The sequence below is a fragment of the Macaca mulatta genome, chromosome X (assembly GCF_049350105.2).
Source record: "Macaca mulatta isolate MMU2019108-1 chromosome X, T2T-MMU8v2.0, whole genome shotgun sequence".
Classification (NCBI taxonomy): domain Eukaryota; kingdom Metazoa; phylum Chordata; class Mammalia; order Primates; family Cercopithecidae; genus Macaca; species Macaca mulatta.
This window is the reverse complement of record NC_133426.1, coordinates 104,555,749-104,578,822: the sequence shown is the minus strand read 5'-3', so window position 1 is coordinate 104,578,822 and position 23,074 is coordinate 104,555,749. Positions and strand designations below refer to the sequence as shown.

The following is a 23,074-nucleotide window of genomic DNA, read 5'->3' as shown; positions in this document are numbered from 1 at the left end:
ATGAGGCTGGAAAGGTAGTTGGAACTAGACTATGCAGAGCCTTGTAGATCCTAATCAAGCTTTTGGCCCTTATCCTACAATAAACACTGGAAAGGTAGTTGGAACTAGACTATGCAGAGCCTTGTAGATCCAAATCAAGCTTTTGGCCCTTATCCTACAATAAACACCAGTGTGATCTTTAAAAAATAAAATTCTGGTGTATCATTCACCTGAATAAAACCTTTCCATTGTTTTCTGTTGCATGTGGAAAATAGACTATTGGGCAGCATCAGAGGAAGTGGGAAACTGGGTAAGAGACTAGGGCAATAATCCAAGTGAGAGAAATAGTAGATGAGACCTTGAGTGGACTAAACAAGGAACTTTGTCGATGAATAAACCAGCAAAGAATTAATTGGCACCTATCTAAATATGCATGGCTGGCTCTACTTATCATCTTGAACGGAGATTCATCCTTAGCCTCCCACCTCTTTTTGGCAGCCTGGCTTCTGTCCAAGTATCAAGACTTCCAATTTAATGAAGCTGAATTAATATGGTGTTACTTTATTAAAAGTATTAGCATTTAAGAAAATTTGGAGAAAGAATTGATTCAAGTGATGTTAATTCATGTTTTCTTATAAAACAGTTTTTGTCAATCTATGACCCAAAAAAGTTAATGCCTCAGAGTCCCCTGGCAGTTGGAGGGGTAGAGAGAGGGAGGCCTTATTTTAAAAATTAAATTCCTGAGCTTTACCCCAGACCCTAGTAAATCAGAATTTGAGGTGGAGCTCAGGAAAGGGCATGCTTAACAGGCTCTCCAGGTGATCGTGATGAACATTAAAGTTTGCGAACTACTGTTTATGGAGGCTATTTTGGAGATTGATTTTGAACAAGGAAAATGACTATAACAGAGATGAAAGGAGAGGGCAATCCAGGTTGATGGTGGTCCTGAGAAAATGTCAAGAAGTGATAATTAGCTAGTTAAGTGTAAAGGAATAGTAGTAAGTAAACTGATTTGCCAGGGTGCAGGAGTCTTGTTGGGAGCAATAAGACATTACTCTCAGTAGGAAAAGGGAGAAGGGACAGCATGCCTTAGAGCAATTTCTGCAATCCCAGAGTCATGGGTTGAGGGGCCTGTAGGACAGCAAACTTAGAATTTCACTCTCTCATGAAATGAAGGGGACATTAACACCATGTATTAGTCATTGCTATGGTCCGAATGTTTATGTGCCCCCAAAATTCCTATGTTGAAATCCTAACCCCCAAGGTGATAGTATTCAGGGGCAGAGCTGGTGGGTGGTGATGGGGTCATGAAGTGGAATCCCTTATGATTGGGACTAGTGCCTTCACAAGAGACACCCCTCTCACTATGTGAGAACACAGCAGAAAAACACTATCCATGAATTAGAAAGTGGGCCCTCATCAGACTCCAAATCTGCCAGCACCTTGATCTTGGACTTCCCAGCCTCCAGAACTGTGAGAAGTAAATTTCTGTTGTTTACAAGTCACCCAGTTTATGGTATTGTGTTACAGCAGCCTGAATGAATTAAGGCAGGCACGTGGAGATAATAGCCAACCTGAGTTTGTACGATGTGCCAGACAGTTTGCTAAGTATCTTAAATGCATCACATCATTTATTCCTCACAACATCACTATGAGATAGATACTATAATTATCCCCATTTTATAAATAAAAAAACTGAAGCACAGAGAGGTTAAATAACTTGCTCAAGGTCTTATAGCTGGTAAGTGGCTAAACCAGAAGTTTAAAACTGAGTCTGTCTCTAGAGATTGCACCTTTAATTACAGAGATGGATCATTTACATCAATTCTAACTCACACTCACAAGGTTGATAGACCTTTAAAGAAGGGCACAGGCATTCACTTGGACACAATAACCACTAGGTATAATGGAGGCTAGGCTCTGGGGATTCAAGGACAATTCAGGCCTTAAAAAGGTTTGGCTAAGGCCTAGATAAGCACACAATCTCATGCAGCACTCCTCACTTCTTGCTTTACAGATTGATGTAGTTCCAGAATCATGGGTTGAGGGGGTATGATGAGGTAAATGTAGCTGTTGAGAGTAAGCATTCAGGAACCTTGCAGCAATTTAACAGAATACTCTGGTGTCTGTTGACGCTAAAAAAGATGGGAGCTTTAATTTTGCATGACTTTTTTCCATTATATTTAGTAATTTATATTTATTATATTTTACAAAAGCTTCGATAGATCGAAAATTGAAATGAAGTAAAACAAAACAAAATACTTGATTCTTCACTACAGATGCATGGATCTATTGATTATAAAAAGAAATGTAAACAACTGACAATGCAAAGGTGTTTTCAAGTTCAGGTGCAGCTGGTAGGCTGCCCAGTGAAGCTGACCTGAACCTTTATTTTGACATGGCAACCTCTTCCAAGTTACCGAATCAATCCTCTTGAGGATGATCATGACAGCCAGATTAGAATGTGAAACCAGCCCCTTTTCAGTAGTATTAGATTCTTAGAGGTCATGCATTCAGTTCTGGGCAATTACTGTCAGTTTAAACATTCAAGATGGAAGAAGGAAGTGTATAAGTAATCAAGCAGAGGCATATAGAACCTGAGCAGTAAAGATTCTATGGGAAAACAGACACAATGAGGGAACAGAGAAGGGAACTATTGTCATTTTCGTTGACACTATTCACAGTTGGGTGTTAAAACATCTTAGACACTTCCAGTTTGTACTTTTGCTAAAAACAGAGCAAGACATGGGGGAAATGATGCAGTGGCATTGTCCTCTTCTGGCACTATTTGTTTATTTATTTATTCATTCATTCATTCAACAATTTATTTACCTGACACTCTGCTTGGCACTTGTGGATACAAAGATTAACCAGATTATATCCCCATCCGCAAGGAGGTCACAGTTTAGGGGGACAGATGTGGAAACAGTTTTAAATATAATAAAACTTGATAGGAAATAATAGAACCATGTTTCTCAAGGGGCTATATGTTTCGGAACCAGGGCCAGAGAGAAATAGTTTGAAAGATCCTATCAATATTATGCCATCTTATGTAGCAGAGAAAAAATCGGCATATTGCTTTCTTAAAACAGGAAATAAAGATGGGTAAAAATGTGGCTGCTGGTAGGGATAAGATGAAGGCTATGGAAACCAGGAGCCTGAACTCTCCACTGGGGGTGAATGTCCATTTCAGTGTCTTTACAAGGGGCAGGGGAGGGGGAGAAATGGTAGGACATGCACGATGTTGATCAGAAAAGGGCACAGGTTTAAGAAAGTCAAGAAACACTTTTTAATTTAGGTATAAAGAAATACCTATGGGAACTATCCAGGCTAAAATACTACCTGGAGTTAGAGGGAAAGAGACAGATAAAGAAACTGCATTTAGGGCCACAAAGCTTCAATAAGGAGTCAGAGTGTAAGAAATAAAGAGCGAATGAAGCGGGGGAAGGAAAAGGCCCTGGTGCCCCCTCTTTGGAAGCACGTGGCTACCCTGACACCCTTGGAAGTTAAAGAACAGTGAATGCTACCCACAGCAACAGTGGTGCTGAGAGCCACAACTCTCGGGGTATTTGGGAGGTAGTGCTGGAAGCCCTGGCTTTCAAACATGGTTCTTTCACAAATAAGGTATGATCATCTCTGTAGACCTCATGGACTTATGAGGCTCAAACAAGTTGCTAGATGTAAAAGCATCTGTGAGCTCTTAAAGGGTATGTGCTTGTGTGTCGACCCTCCCCGTCCCGCAACCCCACCCAAGAAAATTAAAAACCCTCAAAGATAAGTGAGATAATTGAGGTAGAATGCACTAAGCCCCTCAGAAGGAAGTTAGAGTATGGAAATATTAATAAGAATGACCCATATTTGCTTCTTGCTGATAATACTTTTCTTTAAAGCATTGACCTCAAGAGAGTCCAACTGTTGTAATGCCCTCAACTGTTGTAAGTGGGCTGCAGTGCCACGTTTTTAGCAGCCAAGTACTTTGTTTCCAATTCAAAAGCAATAGTTTATTTTTTTTTGCAATTTCTTTCCAGAATCTGGAGACAGACACCTATATAAATGTTGCCTGAATATAATGATCATCTTCTTCCTATTGTTTGAGGCCTTATACCGGATATCAGCTCATGATGAGCTATTGGTCACATCTGGCCAAAGCCCTTCAGGAAACTTTGAGATTGAAATCACTGGTGGAGCAGAGTTCATGAAGGGTCAAAGATGAAGAATGTAGTTTCTCTAAAAGTAAAATAATGGGACAATAACTGTCAGCCAAATGTCTTGGAGAGCTCACAGTCCCTTTTGATGAAATTCCATGTTTCTTACTTGAAAGGGCTGTACTCATGATTAGGACTTCCTCCTCTTGATCAGTGACACAGACCTGAGTCACTCAGAAAGCAAAACCAGGCTTGACCCAGCCAGTCCCATCAAGGAGAGAAGTGGACAGCCTCAGGGGAGGCAGAGGTGAGCAGAGCTGCCAAGAGCAAGAAGAAACCATTCATATCACCTTAGATACCATGGCTCTTCCTACTCCAGGTGCTTCCTGGAGAGGGATAGATGCAAAACTATAGGAGTCTTTAGAAGCAGCAGCCAGCCGGAATGTCTTGAAACACGATCAGAAAGTAAGTAAAGTTGACATCCATACATCTCAACTACCCTCTCTCCATCCTGGGCCCCTTCCTGGCCTGCCTGGCTGCTCAGGCTTCATCTCATTCCTGGCTCTCCTTCATGTCCTCTTGTCCTGTGTTCTGTTCCTAAGTGTCTTCCCTAATTAAGTCCTGGTCTGGACAATTTATTAGAGCTAAGAAATTAATAGCTGCTAATGGCTCTGCTTCTGAACATGGGCTTTCTATCTTAAAGCACAGGAGTGAGTACAGTGGCAATTAGACATTGCGGGTGGTCTCTCCCCTTCTATCACATGGACACCGTGGGTGACAGGCTGGCACTGTAGGGCAAAATTTCCGCTGTGCTTCAGAGGTACAATATCGAACACAGTGATATATTTTTCCTTTACCTCAGACCGAGAGAACTCAAAGAGTTAGACACTACAATTCAATATGTCAAGATTAAAGCAATTATTGTAAATTAGCTTAATCATTCCTCTATATGCCTTCAGCAACAGGGTTTTTTGTTTTTTTTTTTTTTCCTATTGTCACTGCCAAATAAATGGAGGCTTGTAAATACAGATAAACTTAACTTTTAAAGGATTGTCTATTCTCAAAGGTTCCAATGCTTTAATTAAAAATGTTCCCATGATACAAAAGAAAGCGTCTGTGTTGTGGCAGCGTGAGATACAGGGAGAGCATGAATGAAATATGGAAAGGGAATCATGGCTAACATGGCTGTCTTTTCATTTCATCCACATATTTGTTACTCTAACGACAGCAAGATCTACTCTTAGCATGGTCTCTGACTGATTTTGGAGCTCCTCAAGGCCAGGGAACGGGGAGCAGCTTAAATGATTCCCTCCCTTTCCAGTCATAGATTTTAGACTTCTGTGTCCGGAACACTCCAGCAAGGAATTACTAAGGGAGTAAGTACTGCAAAAGATGGAGAGCAGTGCTCTCAAGCTTTAATGTGCACACGAATCACCTGAGAAGCTGTTAAAATGCAGATTCTGATTCAGTAGTCTGGGGTGATGCCTGAGATGCTTCATTTCTAACAAGTTCCCCGGTGATGCCGATGCTGCTGGACCATGGAGCATATTTTGAGCGGCAAGGAACACTCTAGATACAGAGTGCAGATAGAGAGGCTTCCCCGGATAGTAGCAGTCAAATGGTGAAGAGGCTTAGTGGAAAAGCAGCACAGTTCTTTTTGAACCAAGTGAAGGGAAGAGGAAACAATAGGGACGCAGAGACGAGGCTGATGGCACCTGTGCTCCTGAGGAGTTCAACTATCACAGATTTCAAGCGACATACACCGGAAAGGTATTGGCTCTCACAAGCTAAGAGAGAGAATATGCCGAGGGGTTGGAGTATGTGTTCTGGAGCCATACTGCCTGGGTTCAAGTTCCATCTCTATCACTTTCTGATAGACACTTTGATCATACCACCCTGCCTCCCTGAGCCTTAGTTGAGTCATCTGTAAAATATGAATAATAGAGTTTATCTCAGGATGACTGTGGGGATTAAATAAAATGAAGGGTGTAAAGCTTTCGAATAGTATCATCCACATAGTGCTCATTAAGTGGTAGCTATTGTAACGCTTCCCATTTTTGAGCTGATACTGTTATAAGTACTACTGGGCTTTATTTAAGTGCTAGACAGCCATTATAATAGTGCCATATTGGCTTTTGATGTGAATCTCAAAGCAGCTTCCATTATTTGAGACATAGGAAAAGGCAGTGATTTTGGATTTAAGTAAACGGAATTCAAGACAAAAATGTTAAAATGGGAAGAAAAGCTCCCTCTCAGAAAGTACACTTATTATGTGCTTTGACCTTTGTCACTGCCTCTGCCCACAACTTCTCTGGCTGGAGAATCATTTGAATGAGGAAAGAATGATTTAAAAATAAAAATGAACTACAGAAACAAACTGTATTCTGTCTCTGCCAAAAGGAAACGTAGAATCGGGACAATTATCATCCAGCCTGGGGCCGGCCAGGCCCAAGGGAAAGGAAAGGAGGGAAGAAATCCTAGAGAAAGATATTTACAAGCCCATCAAGCATGCAGTGAGAATCACCGAGTTGTAGGTACTGTCCTGGGATGAATAAAGGCATTAGACATTGCCTCTGTTTCAGGGGATTACAGTCTAGTTGGGAAGACATGACAATAAAATATACACACACAGAGAGAAGCAGATAGGTCCATACATACCAACCTGTGCGAAAGTTCCAGTGAGGAGACTTGTTTAAAACAAGGAGTGTGTTTCTGGGGAGTAAACATTAGTCTAGAAAGGAAAGTTGGGCCTGACTGTGAAGGTATCAGGAGTTTGAGACCAGCTTGGCCAACATGGCAAAACCTTGTCTCTACTAAAAATACAAAAACATTAGCTGGGCATGGTGGTGCATGCCTGTAATTCTAGCTACTCGGGAGGCTGAGGCAGGAGAATCGCTTGAACCCAGGAGGCGGAGGTTGCAGTGAGCTGGGCTGGCGCCACTGTACTCCAGCCTGGGCAACAGAGTGAGACTCTGTCTCAAAAAAAAAAAAAAAAAAAAAGAAAGAAAAGAAAAAAAGTATACTGTAGGCAATTAGAAGTTGATGCTATTTTCCTGGGGGTGAGGGTGTCATATGCAAAAAGCATTTTAAGAAAATCATTCTGATTGAGCAATTCAATAGATATTTATTGAGTATTATGTATAGCACCAGAGTCCAAGGAGACAAAAGGGGGAAGGAGGACGGCCTGGGAATGTTGTATGCATATCCTTCGGTACCCTCTCTGAGTTTGAAATGAATGTGTTATCTACTCAAAACATTTGGAAATGTATTAATATACTAAAATAATATGTATGCTGTAGCATGGAAATGGGAAAGATGACTTTCAGTTGAGAGAATCTGGGAAGACTTCTTGGAGGCTATGAAGCTGGGTCTTTGAAAGGCAGCATTTCCACAGGTGCTAATTTGAGTGGGAGCTTGCCTTGAGCCACAAGGTGGGGGATAGATCTCTGCCGTCCAATACTGTAGCCCCAGCCACGTGCAGCTATGGAGCCCTGAACATGTGGCTCGTGTGTGCAAATTGAGATGTGCTGGAAGTGTGAAATACTTATGGATTGTTGAAGACATAGTATGAACAAATGTAAAATTTTTCATTATTCATTTTTAGATGGATTACATGTGAAAATGATATTTGGAAAATAGAAACGTTAAAATGAATTTCACTTGTTTCTCATTTAAAAAAATGAAGGTGCTACATGATTTAAAATCATATCTGTGGCTTGCATTAGATTTTCTCCCAGACGGTGCTATTCTAGATCCTGGAGATTTTCAGAGAATGGTGAGTTAGGTCAGTACTGCTGCAGCAGAAGGTGTATATGGGTAAGAGTGAGAAGAAAGGTTGGAAAAAGTGGGCCAGGCCAAATTTTGAAGGATGTCAGCCACTCAGCTGAAGAGTATGGACTTTATTTATTCACCGGTGAGCTGCTGCAGGATTTTGAGCACAGGAATCAGATCATCAAAAGGCTGCTTTGAGCTGGGGTGAATTAAAGGCCGTAAGAATAGTTAGTGTATTAATCAAGGAGTGAGGTGCTAGGCTCTGGGCTTAGGTGGTAGCTTTGAAATCAGAAAGAGAGAAATGTAAACTATACCGTGGAAGGAGAAGTGATAGAACTGAGTAGGGATGTGGCTGTCAAGAGATAACGTGAAGTTTTCTGACCTTGGCAATGAGAAGCACATCAGTGCCAGTGATAAACATCAGGAAGTCTGGAGAGGGAACTGAATGGGGACTGCCTGAGAGGGAAAATAAGTTTGATTTTTGACATGGCGAGCTTGAGGTGGCTGGGTGAAACATGGGATTGAGAGTATGAGAGACAGATTTATTTTATTTTATTTTTGAGACCGAGTCTTGCTCTGCTGCCCAGGCTGGAGGGCAGTGGCAAGATCTTGGCTCACTGCAATCTCCGCCTCCCAGGTTCAAGTGATTCTCCTGCCTCAGCCTTCTGAGTAGCTGGGATTACAGGCACCCACCACCATGCCGGGCTAACTTTTGTATTTTTAGTGGAGACAGGGTTTCACCATGTTGGCCAGGCTGGTCTCAAACTCCTGACCTCAGGTGATCCGCCCGCCTCAGCCTCCCAAAGTGCTGGGATTACAGGCGTGAGTCACCGTGGCTGGCCGAGAGACAGCTTTTTGGATCTTAGTAGAGGTGATTATGGCAGTCAGATAATTATAATAATGATTAGTATGTTTATGGCATTGTAATACAGAAAATACACAAAATGTACTCGTCCTATATATTATTTTACACGATCCTTACAATAGTCCAAAGCTCACAGAATTTAAGTAAGTTGTCCAAGATCACATAGCTAGTTAGTGGCCAAGGTAGCATGCTAAAACTCGCCTTCCTTGTATCATTGTAATTGAAAGAAAATGCCACAGGTAAATGTAGAGAAACCTCAGATTCCAGATGATATATTTTCAGTTCCCCCAAGTTGCTTCCTAAATTGAGGGCTATCTCTGACCCTGGAAAAACCATCTTAGGTTCTCTTCAGTTGTTTGAAACATTATTTGTAGAGGTGAGGAAACTGAGGCCCTGAGAAGTTAGTGAAAGATTTGAAACGTCTATTAGTAAGAGGTATAGGTGGAACTCAGACAAGGGCTGTGGCAGATTGCGTTATTGTTTCTATAGATTGCCTTTTCCTCCTGCTTCCTGCCACGTGCCCTGATGAACTGATATGAGCTTGGTCATAAAACTTGCTTTGGCCAATGGGATGTGAGCCAAAGTAACTTCCACTACATATGATCAGAAGATTGAAAGCTGTGGCAAGGTTCAGCATTCTTTGCTCTTTTCCCTCTGCCGTAAGATTGGCATGTCCAAAAAAAGGGGCTCCTCCTTCAGCCAGGATCCTAGAATGAAGAAGACACAATGAAGCAGTGCCACAGATGACCTGTGGCTGCCACAGCATACCTTTGCTAATTGAGGTTTGGGGGGTGTTTTTAACCATCATACAAACCTAGCAAAAGCTGACAGATACACTATCCCATTATATGGACTTTACTTCCTTTACATTGACTACACAATTACTCAGTTTTAATTTTTTTTTATTATTATACTTTAAGTTCTAGGGTACATGTGCACAACGTGCAGGTTTGTTACATATGTGTACATGTGCCATATTGGTGTGCTGCACCCATTAACTCGTCATTTACATTAGGTATTTCTCCTAACGCTATCCGTCCCCATCCCCCCTCCCCACAATAGGCCCCAGTGTGCTGGCTGACTCCTACTCATCCTTTAGGTCTCTAATTAAATATCACTTCTTCAGAGAGGACTTTCATGACCACCCAGTGTAACTTAGGCCCCTTTCCTTTCCAACACACACACACACACACACACACACACACACACACACACACACACACCATTATTTTCTCCTACAATATCAATAGTCTTTCCTTCTAAGCACTAAACACAACTGTAATCACCTATTGATTTGTTTACCATTGGCATGCTCCACTTGACTAAGCTCACGAAGACCTAAAACGTGTCTACTTTTGCTAGTATATAGTGCCTAGCATAATGCCTGTCATGCAGTAGATGTTAATGAATATTTGTAGGATGAATGATGGAGAGATGAATAGCTTATTGTTTACATGGTTGTTGGATCATAAACCAAAAACAAAGGAGGGTGCTTTGATTTAGGGGAAATAAGACTACTAAAGTATCTCCTAGGAGCAAGGATGAAGTATTACTTTTTGGTCCTTCTCTTTCGAGGAAACTTTGAAAGCAGTGGCACTTTTCAAACCCCTTAAAAACAGATCTACTTGCCAACAGATTTCTCTGGCTTGGCAGGTTTTCTGCCTGATACCAGGGAAGCCTGCTGAAGCCTGCAGATAGGCTAGGACTCCTCTACAAGAAAAGAGGACTATTGCCACGGAATGCTTAGTTATATGAAGGAAGAGATTCACCCACCCTTCCCCTTCTGAGTGGTTGATGCAATTTAGTAAGAAGTGGGAGGAGAAAGAGACTGCTGGGAAATGAGAATTATGTGCTGGATATAGTGGATGCCTTTCTGGTCCTAACCAGAAAAATCAGGCCCACTTCCCCTCACTTTCACCTGCCAATAGACCACTGAAGAGGTGACTCTGAACTGTATCACACCAAGCTGGCCGATCGAGTTTGAAGGCTTTGTGCAAAATGACCAGCTTTCCCATGACAGAACCACGCACACACATCTGCATGCTCGGATGGCAGGAGGGGGGAGGAAAGAACCATTCTGTGCTTTAAATCATGAAATCTTTTGTATGGAGAAACTCACAAGGTCTCACAACTTGAATTGTTGAGATACACAGTGAAGCCTAATGTAGAGGTATAGTGTCAATGAGGGGCGTCAATGATTCACGAGGTCCCTTTCTTACTAGGGATGCCCACTAATCCTGTAACTCTAAATTTTCTGCCTTCTGTGACTCCAGAACACACAGGCACACTAGGTTCCTTAGGTAGGGCAGAATAGGAGAAGCTTATGAGGATATACTGCACTTTTAAAAAGTAAAATAAATGTAATAAAAAGCAAGCAGCATAATTGCCATGACTTATACCCTGTGACATTTGATAATAACAAGGTTGGTACATTACAAATAAGTTCCACATTTACAACTCTGCCTTGATATTTACACTTATTAAATTGTTGAGGGAGGTGGTTCCTGGATGCTGGAGGCCCATATATAAAACATATTAGCATAATTGGAGTACAGCCAAATCCCTCAGTGTACATTGCAGACACTTGTTAAAAGCTTGACCTTGGAGGGAAAAAAAAAACTTCCTACTTGTCTTCAATCCATCCTCACCTCCTGAAAGTACTCCTCTAAAGTCAACTTCCAGCCAAACACAGTTTGGGGAGTTTGTCCTTAATGCTGACCTTAGGCAGGTCCTCAGTTCCCAGGACAGTGATGAAGGCTATGTTCTCACCTGGATGAGGAAATTACCTATGATTTTCCATTACCTGTAGCAAACATTCCTTTTCATTTGTTTAATTCCCTGAAAGTTGACACCACACATTAATTCATTGAGCAATTGCTTTGTGTAAAGGCCCAGAGATGAATGAGACCGTCACTGCCATCAAGGAACTTACACTTTAGTCAAGGACACAGACAACTAACTATAGTAGAAGGCAGAATGAAATAAAGGCCAGAATAGAGGTATGAACAAATTGCTGTGGGAGCATTGATAACACAATTTATTTTAATGGGGGAAGAAAAATTAAGAAAGGCTTCAGAAAGGCATTGGTCCTTGAAGGATTGATAGGAGAAAAAGGGTGAGGCTGGGCAGGAGGCCGTAACAGTCAGAGCAAAGTGCATGTGTGTATAATGGCATGAAGGTATATGCACAGTTAGTGATGTAATCATATGTTTGGTATTGGTATGTTCCAATGATAAATCCTGTGTGGCATGGCTTAAGGAATGAGGTAGAAGAGGCGTGAAAGTTATGTTTGGGTCTGCTCCTGAGACCTTTGAAGGCTGCCCTGGTTTCGTTAATTAAGGAGAACAATCAAAGATTTTCGAAGTGGGCCAAGAAAGGCATTTTAGGATGCTCTCTCTAGAGTGTGAAGAATGGGTTGAAGAGGTAAGAGACTGAAACAGGGAGAGCAACTTCTGTGCCTGGCTGGATATTAGGGGAGAAGGAATAATACAAAATGCTTCCGGAGTTTCTAACTATAGAAATTGGGAAAAGGCTAGTGCCAATACTGAGACAGGTGACCTGGATGGAAAGATAAGTTTGCTGGAGAAGAACATATTTGGTGGGGAGTATATGGAGTTTAGTGGGTGAGCTATCCTTTTCGGTGGGAAGGTGGTTTTGGGGTCCAGGAAAGATCTCAGAGTCATCTCCATGAAAGAAATTCTTGAAGCTGTGGATGTGGCTAAGACGACACTGGAGGTGACAAAAACACAAATGAAGGCAACTAACAGTAATGCCTGTTCATAAGAATGATACAATAGACTTTGAAGATTTGGTGGGAAGGGTGGGGGGGTGAGGACTAAAGGACTACAAATTGGGTACAGTGTACAATGCTCGGGTGATGGGTGCACCAAAATCTCAGAAATCACCACTAAAGAACTTACCGATGTAACCAAACATTACCTGTTCTCCCAAAACCTAGTGAAATAAAAGAATGCCTATATTTAGGGGTCATTTGAAGACAACCAATGATAAAGGGCAATGAGTTTTCTGAGAGGTAGGGGAAGACAGGGCTAGGTACACTTGGTGGAAGACATGAGAGAAAATAAGTGGGATGAGGATTCAGAAGCATTCACAGGATTTGGCAGTTAGGTAGGTCATTGGTAGCCTTGTCAAGAGTCACAGCTTGAAGGTTGTTGTTTAATAGTATGGTGGAACCTTAAAGATGTTTGTAGACTGAGAGGAAATGTGAGGATGGATAATGGATGTCAAGAGTGAAGTCCTTACAATAATACCAAGTACTACACGACGTAAGGTCATAGCAAGTCAGCTTTGTTATCACAGATGCTCTGAAGTAAAAAAGTCATTGACATCTGGAAGACGTTTTCATTTTTATCATTATACTGAATTCTGCCAGGGGCCTTAGTACATGACCCCTTTCATTTCCCCTCCCTCTTTCCCTCAAGCACCATCATTAAGTGCCACCAGTTGTTCAGCCACATAAAGCACTCCATTACGCGATTTTTGTCCAAAAGTCGGGGCCACTGTGCTATTACATGCCATAGGTTTCCGAGACTTGTTCAAAAAGAAAATTCATAGTACTTAGGTATTTTCAATTTAATTCCCATCGTGATATTTGAGTTTTTGTAGGAAAATGGAGGGATGGCAACACAAGGTATTTGGGGTGGAAGGAGATACAGCAGATTCATAAAACAGGCCTCATTCTTGAAGAACACAATATTAGCCAAAACAAAGCTATTCAATGTCACATGACCCAGCGTCTGAATGTCCTAGGAGGGAAGTCTTAGAGTTATTTGAGTAGAAAGGCATTTAGCATAAAGGGAATAGACTTGGGCACAGTTTGAAAGTCTAAGAGATTACTGGGACCATAGTAAAATGGGAGAATCTGCTGTTCTTTTAGAGAATAGTAATTGTTCAAGAGCCTCTTAAATGTACAGCTTAAAATATTAACCAGACACTTAAGAAGGCCTAGTTATGAACTCACTGAAACTTTTCCCATAAATTATACTTTATCTAAATAGCTTTCTTTCCTGACAGTATGAAACCAAAACTGAATCAGTATATTTTAATGTCCACTCAGTCTTTGTCAGTTTTTTGTTTCTTTGAACGGCCATTTAATGTTTTGGCTTTCAGTGTTGTTTAAGAAAAAAAAAAAAAAAGGAAGAGAAAGGAAAAGAAAAGGGAAGAAAAAGGAAGGGAACTGAAGGGGATGGGGAAAGAAAGGAAAGGAAAAGAAAGCAACCTAGAGATCTTACCCTTGCTCTTATTACCATAATCACTATAATATTACTGAATAAGTTCTGCAGAAATCATGTTCTCCTGTCTGCTCCATGTCTCTGTGATTTGATGCTACTTGCATATAAAGCTTGCATGAGCCATGTGACAGTACAGATAATAGGATCATAGCAGCCGGGTGTGGTGGCTCATGCCAGTAATCCTAGCACCTTGGAAGGCTGAGGCAGGTGGATTGCCTGAGCTCAGGAGCTTCAGACTAGCCTGGGCAACATAGTGAAACCCCATCTCTACTAAAAAAAAAAAAAAAAAAAAAAAAAAAAAAGCCAAGTGTGGCGGCATGCGCCTGTAGTCCCAGCTACTCGGGAGGCTGAGGCAGGAGAATTGCTTGAACCCGGGAGGTGGAGGTTGCAGTGAGCCGAGATCATGCAACTGTACTCCAGCCTGGCAACAGAGCGAGACTCCGACTCCGTCTCAAAAAAAAAAAAAAAAAAAAAAGGATCATAGCAAGCCTCAGAGCTGCGACTGTGCATATCTGTGGTGCCACTGAAAACTGCTACCCCAGTTTGGGGCCTCATTTCTTATAAGTATTATTGCAATAAACTCCCAACAAAGTTGGTCTTCTGTGGCCTCTCCGCACTCTACCTGTCCTACATAGAGCTTCTAGAGTCATCTTCCTTCAATGCTCCAAATAATTTCTTTGCTCAAAACCCCTCAATATTTCCCTATCCTGTACAGAATCAAGAAGCCCAAACCACACATCCACTGCTGTGATTCATGGACCTTGCACTCGAGTCAAACAGAATTGTTCAATATTCTGTGCGTATGCACCAAGGTTCCAAGTTTATACCTCGGCTCATGCCTTCCCTCCCTCCCTCTTCAAAAAGATGTCAGTTCCATGAGATCTTGAACCACATCTAGCTGGTTCACTGTCATAAAGCCTGGCATTGTGTGTGGCACACAATAGGTGCTCAGTAAATACTGACTGAATGACTAACAGTGTCACAGATCCCAATCTACTTACCTCTTAAATTTCAGTTTAAATGCCAGCCACTCCACAAAATCTACACAGATCCCAGCTTCCCACCCAATAACCACCCCACCTCTCTAAAACTAAATTCTTGCTTTTTCTGAACCTCCACAGGCCTTATATCAGTTTCAATATCAATCAGTTTCTTTCTACCTTGAATTACAATTCTGTTTGTACATATCCCATCTCCTACTAGACTGTGAGATCTTGAAGCCAGGAGCTATGTTTAATTCATAATTGTGTCCTGAAAAAGCAACTTCCATTAAATGGACACTCAGTGATGAGAATAGCCCCACTGGGGAGTGGGGGTGGAGGCAGACTTTAACAAAGTAGAGAAGTTGAGGGGTTTTATTTATTTATTATTATGTCAAATAATATGATAATAGTGCTTACACTTTGCCCATAAACATCAAAAGGTGATGGCTGGACCTCAATTAGCCAAGATATAGGTGAAAATATTAGCTGAACTGCTATTATCCAAGATATAAGGTCATCATCACTAAAGATTGAACTCTGGCTCATCTCCAAGAACTAGGAACAAAGTTGTGATTTGCATAATTCATATATTTGCAAGTTGTTTTTGCTGAAATGGACACTACCTGTAATAATATTTTATTTGTGGCCAATGGGACTCTAGACATTTAAATAAATTCAGTCTGTAAATGAGATATTTGGCTATAGCTTTATTTTTATTGTAAATCAAAACTATATAGCATGTTACATGTATTGCATATATATTAATTTCTGGATTTCCATTTTTCCTTTGAGCTCTGGCCTTAAGCTCAAATTCTCCTAGTTGTGGATACTAACGTTTGCAGACTTCCTATTAAGGAATTTGCCTATTTGGGTCTGAGCGGGGAGAAAACGCCAATGTATTTGATTCCTGATGTAAACCATTCCAAGGGAAACAATGGTGTTTGGTTTGCCTTGGAAACAAATGTTTCAGATCGTATTATTTATAGACCTGGTTATTACATTGTCCAGATCTTCATCTTCAAGTCACCCCACCCATGATGAGATATTCTATTGAAGGCTCTCCAGAAAATAATAATCTACAGTCCTTTTATTACTCATTCCAGATTTTTACCCTTCTGAGCATTTGAAGCCCACTTGCTTAATTCTATACTCAATACCAAAACAAAACAAAACAAAACCAAAACCTTTTCTGTTGAAATAGTTTCTCTGGAGCATGTAAATCACCCTTCTGATGTTTCTAAACTTTTCAGTTGCACAGTATCTCCACTACTCTAGCAAGCAGTGCTAAAGAAAACCTTACGATTCCTACAAGTATGTTTTTAATATGATCCCATGATCTCTACCTGACCAGACCCATACAAAAACACTCCTGCACTTCTCTTTGGTTGAGGCCTCTCCTCCTAGAATGTTCTCATATCCTGTCTTGACTCCTCAGAGCTCATGCCTTTTCACTTGTGTTTAACCTTAATTATCATAGGCAGTACAACATTTAATGTATATCTTAACTTTATTGAATAAGTAAGTAGCCATTACATATAGATTGCAAGTCATTCTTGGTCCTGCTTAGAGATAGGTGTTTATTCCAAGGTGAAACGAGAGTACAAATCCACAGTTCTACTGCAAGTGAAATACTTCTTCAGGGTGGCTTGGTATGGACACAATCTCCCTCAATACCCACTCAAAGCAGTCTTTGCTTTCACCTCTCCCTTCAGGTAAGGGATTCACGGTATTTAAAATAAGCTTGTAAAGAACCCTTCTGTATCAGAGGTAGTTTTGTGCCTGTATTGTGAACCATAGAAGGCATCTGGTCAAAGGCGTCAAAAAAGGGGCAGAAGAGGTACATCAGAGCACAGAGTTGGGATCGATTATTTTTCTCAAGTCAATTGGCCATGGGGGCAAAAGTATCAACCAAAATTTAGAATAGCCTATCCATCCATTTAACAACAAAGCATGCAGTAGCCTGTGCAGACAGTAGCTTTTAGAGACAAACTTCGATTTGGTTTGAGCACCATGAATGCATCTTAAAAAGTGAAAAATTCATTTATGTGCAATGAGTACTGTAGTGAGCTGCACGGTGCCCCCGCCCCCCCAAAAATATATTCAATATCCTAATCCCTGGAACCTGTGATAGTACCTTATTTGGAAAAAAGGTCCTTTCAGATGTAATTAAGAATCTTGGAATAAGGAAATTAACATGGGTAATCTATCTGGATGGGCCCTAAATCCCATCATAAGTGTCTTTTTAAGAGAGAGGCAGAGGTAGATTATATATACAGAGGGGAAGTGATGTGAAGACAGAGCAGAGGGAGATGCAGTCACAAACCAAGGAATGATGGCAGCCACAAGAAACTGGAAGACATGGGAAGAGTGCTTCCCCTAGAGTCTCCAGAAGAAGTTCAGCCCTGCCAACCCCTCAATTTTGGACTTTTGGCCTCCAAAACAACAAGATAATAAATTTCTATTGTTTTAAGCCACTGGGCTTGAGGGTAATTTGTTACAGCAGCCACAGGAATCTAATACAGATTGTGGAACTGGGAAATCGGGTACTTCTGTAACAAATGTCTTAAAATGTGAAAATGGCTTTGTAACTGGATAATGGGTAGAGACTAGAAGAATTGTGGTGGGTGTGATAGAAAAAGCTAGATTGCCTTAACCAGACAGTTGGTAGAAGTGTGAATGTTAAAGGCATTTATAGTGATGGTTTAGAAAGAAATGAAGATTTTATTGGAAAATGGAAGAAAGGGAATCCTGGTCATATAGTGGCAAAAAGTTTATCTAAATCGTCTAGTACAGTAGTGTGAAAAGTAGAATAAATGATGAACTTGGATGTTTAGCTGAGGAAATTTTCAAGTCTAGTGTTAGAGGTATAGCTTAGTTTCTTCTTAGTGCTTATAGTAAAATAAGACAGAAAAGAGATACATTGACAAAAGAGGCTGGGCATGGGGGCTCACACCTGTAATCTGGCACTTTAGGAGGCCAAGATGGGTGGATTGCTTGAGGCTAGGAGTTCGAGAGCAGCCTGAGCAACATAGCAAGATCAAGCATCTACAAAAAATGCAAAAAATTAGCCAGGCATGGTGGCATGCACCTGTAGACCCAGCTACTTGGAAGGCTGATGCAGGAGGATCGCTTGAGCCTGGGAGTTTGAGGTTACAGTGAGCTATGTTTGCACCACTACACTGCAGCCTGGGTGACAGAGTGAGACGTCATCTCTAATAAATTTAAAAAACTTTTTTTTAAGAGAAAAGAACCATATAAGTGGACAAGGAATCAGTACCTGATAACTGGGTAAATTCGGAGCCTATTCAGATTGCAAAAAAAAGGATGCTAAAATTAGGAGATTCACTGTTAGAAAAGTGTGCTCTGGAGATAAGCCCAAGGGTGTGTCTTGACAACCTTTGGCTAGTGCTGAAGAGGTTAGGCATTAACTTGTGGATTTATTTGACTGTTTCAACAGAAGCCAAGAATAGAGATGGGGTTATTCAGGAAAAATCTGTGAGGACCCTCTTTTCTGAATGTGTGAATCAATGTGACATACATGGAAGACCCACAAGGTTTTTGAGAATGCTATACCAGCAGAAACACTTCCAACTGGGCCTAAAAGGGACAGGGACAGAATAAAATGAAAGAAGATTGTGAGACTGCCAAAAGTCTACAGGTAGGAAACCCATTGATAAAACTACTCAGCTGCAAACACGTGCTACCCTTCAAGATAAAGGAAGCACCATCCTGAGAGCAGAACTGCAGGTACAGAGGCAGAGGCCCAAGTGTGGGAACACAGGAAGAAATGCAAGCCACAGGCACAGAGGCAGAGGCCCAATCCATAGTCCAAGAAAGAAGAGCTACAGGCCCAAAGGGTGGAGCCCTGAGAAAGAGGATTACTGCCAGGTCTTGAAATATAAGAAGAGAAATTTGTCTGGCTAGATTTTGAAAATGATTGGGACAGGAGACTCCATTCCACTTTCCATTCTCTCCTTTTTGAAACAGAAATGTCTGTAACCGTTATCCTATGCCTGTTCCCACCATTGTAATTTGAAAGCAGATAACTTTTCTGTTTCACTGGTTCTCAGAGGAAGAGGAATTTTGCCTCAGGAAAGACCATACCAGAGTTTCACTCATACCTGATTTAGATTATGTAAATAAGCTTTGGAACCTTTGAACCGATGATATTTGAATGAGATTTTGGACTTAGGATTGAGTCCAAAATGGGTTGAGACTTTTGGGAATGTTAGGATGGGATGAATGTCCTTTACACATGAGACAGACATAAATTTTGGGCCAGAGGGCAGAGTTGGGTGGGCTAAGAGTGGCTTCCTAAAAGATATAGCCACATCCTAATCCCCAAAACCCGTGAATGTTATCTTATTTGGAAAAGGAGGCCTTGCAGATGTAATTAAGTTAAGAATCATGAGGTGAGGAGATTATCCTGGAGTCATCTGGGTAGTCTCTATAAGTCATAATAAGGATCCTTATAAAACAGAGGCAGAGGGAGATTAGGTACACAGAGGAAGGTGATGTGAAGACACAGCAGAAAGAGAAATGTGGCCATAAGCCAAAAAATGCCAAGAGCCACCAGAAGGTGGATGTGGCAAGGAAAGATTCTCCTCTAGGGCCTCTGGAGGGAGCATGGCTTTGCTGCCCTCAAGAAATGTAAGCAAATAAGTTTCTGTTGTGTTAAGCCATCATATTGGTAATTGGTTACAGCAGCCAAAGGAGATGGATGCAATTAGTTAATATTTTAAGAATTCTGTACCTTTAAAAAAATATTCTGAAGAAAATCTGCATAAATGGTGCTTCTCACATGTGGCAGTAATATGGCCAACAAAAGACCTTAGTGTAATTTGGTTTCATACTAAAAATGTCACTATATAGTTATTTTAGTGATACTTTTCAATCTAAAACAAAACTGCAAATGGCTAGAGCAGGACCATTATAAATCTGGGAAACAAACCTTTTAACTCAATTATTGGAACTTCATGAAAGACCCTGAAAAGTTTTTTAATGTTTGTGAAAAGCAAGTGGGATTTGCTCTAAATAAAAATATATAAGTTATCAATAATAGTACTTCATTCGTTCTTGTTCACAAACTAGAAAATAAGGCAAGTTTGCGTCTGGAAAAGGTGATACATATCAGTATTTCTACCTTGACCAGCTTGATAATATAGCTAGGCATATGCTCCCAAATTTTAGTCAGGGTTAACATTTTCAAAATCACTCTCCTACAGACTGATAAGCTGTCAAAAGAATTAAAAAAGCCATACCACGAAGATTTCAGAAAAGACATTGTAAAGTCAAAAATACACATATTACGTATTTACATAAATTAGAACCTAAACTTTTGTTGTTAAAAAACAGTGTAACTGATATGTCCCTTAAATGTGTGTGTGCACATGTGTGCGTTTGTGTATGTGTGTTTTCAGATCAGATAGAACTGTAAAATCTCAGATACTGTCACCCTTTTTGCTTTCTCTATTGTAGCAGCTTCAGAGCTTTTTAAAGTATAATACCTAAGTAAGGATGCACTGGAGGCAAAGGCAGCAGTTTGAATCACTATACATCTATATAAAGGAATCTGTAAGCTGCTGGTCACTTGTTTACTTTATCTCAGATGGGGATTTGCCAAGCCAGCCATTTGTTCTTCTCTCTGAATATCTACAATGTGCTTTGAATGAGTAGAAACAGTATTTTCTATAAGAAATATACATGTAAGAAATTTCTTACAATAATCACAATCATCTGCGTGAATTAGACTTAAAATTGCACTCCAGAGAAGTTATACCACATTATTTCAATGTATATTTTAAAATAATAGACAAGTTAAGTATAACTTTTACTCCCTAATCTATTTAAGAAAAATGTAGAACCTGTTTTCCCTGCTAGACTTGTTTTGGCAGCATCATTTTAATTTGTTAATATAAGGTAAGTAAGTAAGATGATAATTGAGAAGTTCACTTAGTTGGAATTATTGTAGCAAGAGATATAAATATATACACATATTTACACATACATACATAAAATTTTTTTTCTTCTTCAGACCACCAAAGTGAAATTGGAAAGAGAGTAGAAAGGGAGATAAAACAATTGACCTTTTAGACAGTTTTCTGCTGCCTCCTGCAAAAAGAATTCTTTTTCCTCTCAGGTTTTCTAGAATTCTATTCCCTGCCTTCAAGGGACTCAAGGGAGAAAGAAGCAATAGAAAAAAGAAATAAACCACAGAGCATAGGAATCAATATTTGTCTTTGAAATCTAAATAAAGGTAATAGAATTTTCAGGTTCATCCCTAGCATAAACATTAAAATGTGAGGGTTTTCTCAAAAATAGCCATATAAAGTATTTGTATAAAGTAGATATCTGTGCATAATTAGAAAATACCTCTTTAAATAAAGTTTAAATCACTTTCCCTAACTGATTCGGTTAAACTTTGGTTTATTTTTAGCAATGAGAAGTGCTTGCAATATCATGCTGAAATGCTAGCTAGACTAATGATAAGTTTAATTTCAGCCAAAGCAGATGAATCCATCAGCTTTCACTTGAGATAAGATTCTAAATAACTCAACTGGGGTGGAGCAGTACTTTCATGAATTTCCAAAATGGCTTCTCTTACAGTGTGCATAATATTAGCCCCTCTCCAAATCAAGATGTATATTTTTCTTGGCCCTTTTCTATTATATATGTAACAGGAATTGGAAGCTGACACTGGATAATACTTTCTATTCTTTTTCTTCTCTTTTGTTTTTTGGTGGGGGTGACTTACACATTTAAGATTTTAAATTTTTGACAGACTGAATGTTTTTGAAAGCCTTAGAACTCTTCAATTTCTTACACTTTCATCATCACAGTCAGGTCACACACAATTACAAATGATACACATCTTTACACTAAAATGGAACACATTTTGCAATCCTGATAACTGTATTCAGATTAGAATAATTGTGGGAGGAGTCTTGCAATAGTATTACAAATGCACACTACTTCATCCAGCTTATCTTGATCTTTGCAGAAATGCACTTATTCCCTTTCCAGCCGCTGAGTGCACACTTTGTTCTTCTCAAAATGCATCATTTTGTTTACTTAAATATTTTCATATTCTTTGGCATCAGGAATCACTTAGATGAGATAGCTCCATTGTGGCGAGAGCGTGACCTTTCCAAAGGTACTCGTCTGTTATCTGTAAGACAAAGTGAAAAAGAACCAAAAGCATGGTAAGCTTTAGATCTTTGCTATTACATGATGTTAGGTTGAGAAAGGTTTTCAAATAGTCCTGAAAAATCACTTCAAATGAATATGTAAATAAGTAACAAGGAACTCAGATCTGAGGAGTTCATGCGGCAGCTGCCCGGCTGAGTTCAAGAGTTCTGCAATCAGCAATAAATGACTTTTTCTTGGTAAGCGAAGTCAGAGTGATAAAAGAAATGGAAGCATTCTCTCAAGCACAGTCCCCTTGGAAATAGCAGGCAACAACAAAATTCTTTGGTAAAGATGTTAAATTGAAAAGATCTATATACAGCGCCTTTTGTTGGAAAGCACTTCAATTCCCCATGAGTTTTCAATCTGTATGTTGGCTACCTCTAGAGGACACCAGCATGGGCAGAGCAGAAAAGAGTTTTTATTTTTTACAATGATTGCAGTATGTGTCAATCACACTAGCTACGAAATTTGCTTGATTGTATGATGTAAAAAAATTCAATATATAGTCATTATGGGAATGAATAATGAATAGGACCTATTCTAGGTCCCATTCCCACCTCCCGTCACAGGAAGAATAATTATTATAGAGATAACAAAACTTGGAAAACAAAGTTTAAAAGCACTGAAAGTTGCTGAAAATAGTTCTAGCTTTAATAGGGAAAAGGTTTACAGCTCTGCATTGCAATGATCACTACTATGTTATTATCACCTCTGTTTTATGCTCCGCTTAAATGCAATTGATGTGGGTGAAAATCCCTTTCTGACAAAAGCATAATATACTTAGATTCTCTATTTAGAATGAGACTAGGTCCCTAGAAATAATGACAACCACCAGCACTTACATAAATGCTAACACTTTACACTCGTTAATTTGCTAATTCACACAACATC

The 23,074-nt window shown here is 40.1% G+C and overlaps 1 protein-coding gene across 4 annotated transcripts in view; it reads right to left on the bottom strand.

The window, feature by feature from the left end:
• Nucleotides 1-16,483: 16,483 nt before the first annotated feature.
• The window catches only part of DIAPH2 (diaphanous related formin 2), a 918,351-nt gene continuing 911,760 nt past the window's right edge, over nt 16,484-23,074 (bottom strand). For all 4 annotated transcript variants that reach the window (XM_077988110.1, XM_077988112.1, XM_077988113.1 and 1 more), the window contains one exon: nt 16,484-22,163. In XM_077988110.1, the coding sequence (XP_077844236.1) occupies nt 22,099-22,163 (65 nt within the window). In that variant the 3' untranslated portion in view covers nt 16,484-22,098. The remainder of the gene's footprint in view (nt 22,164-23,074) is intronic.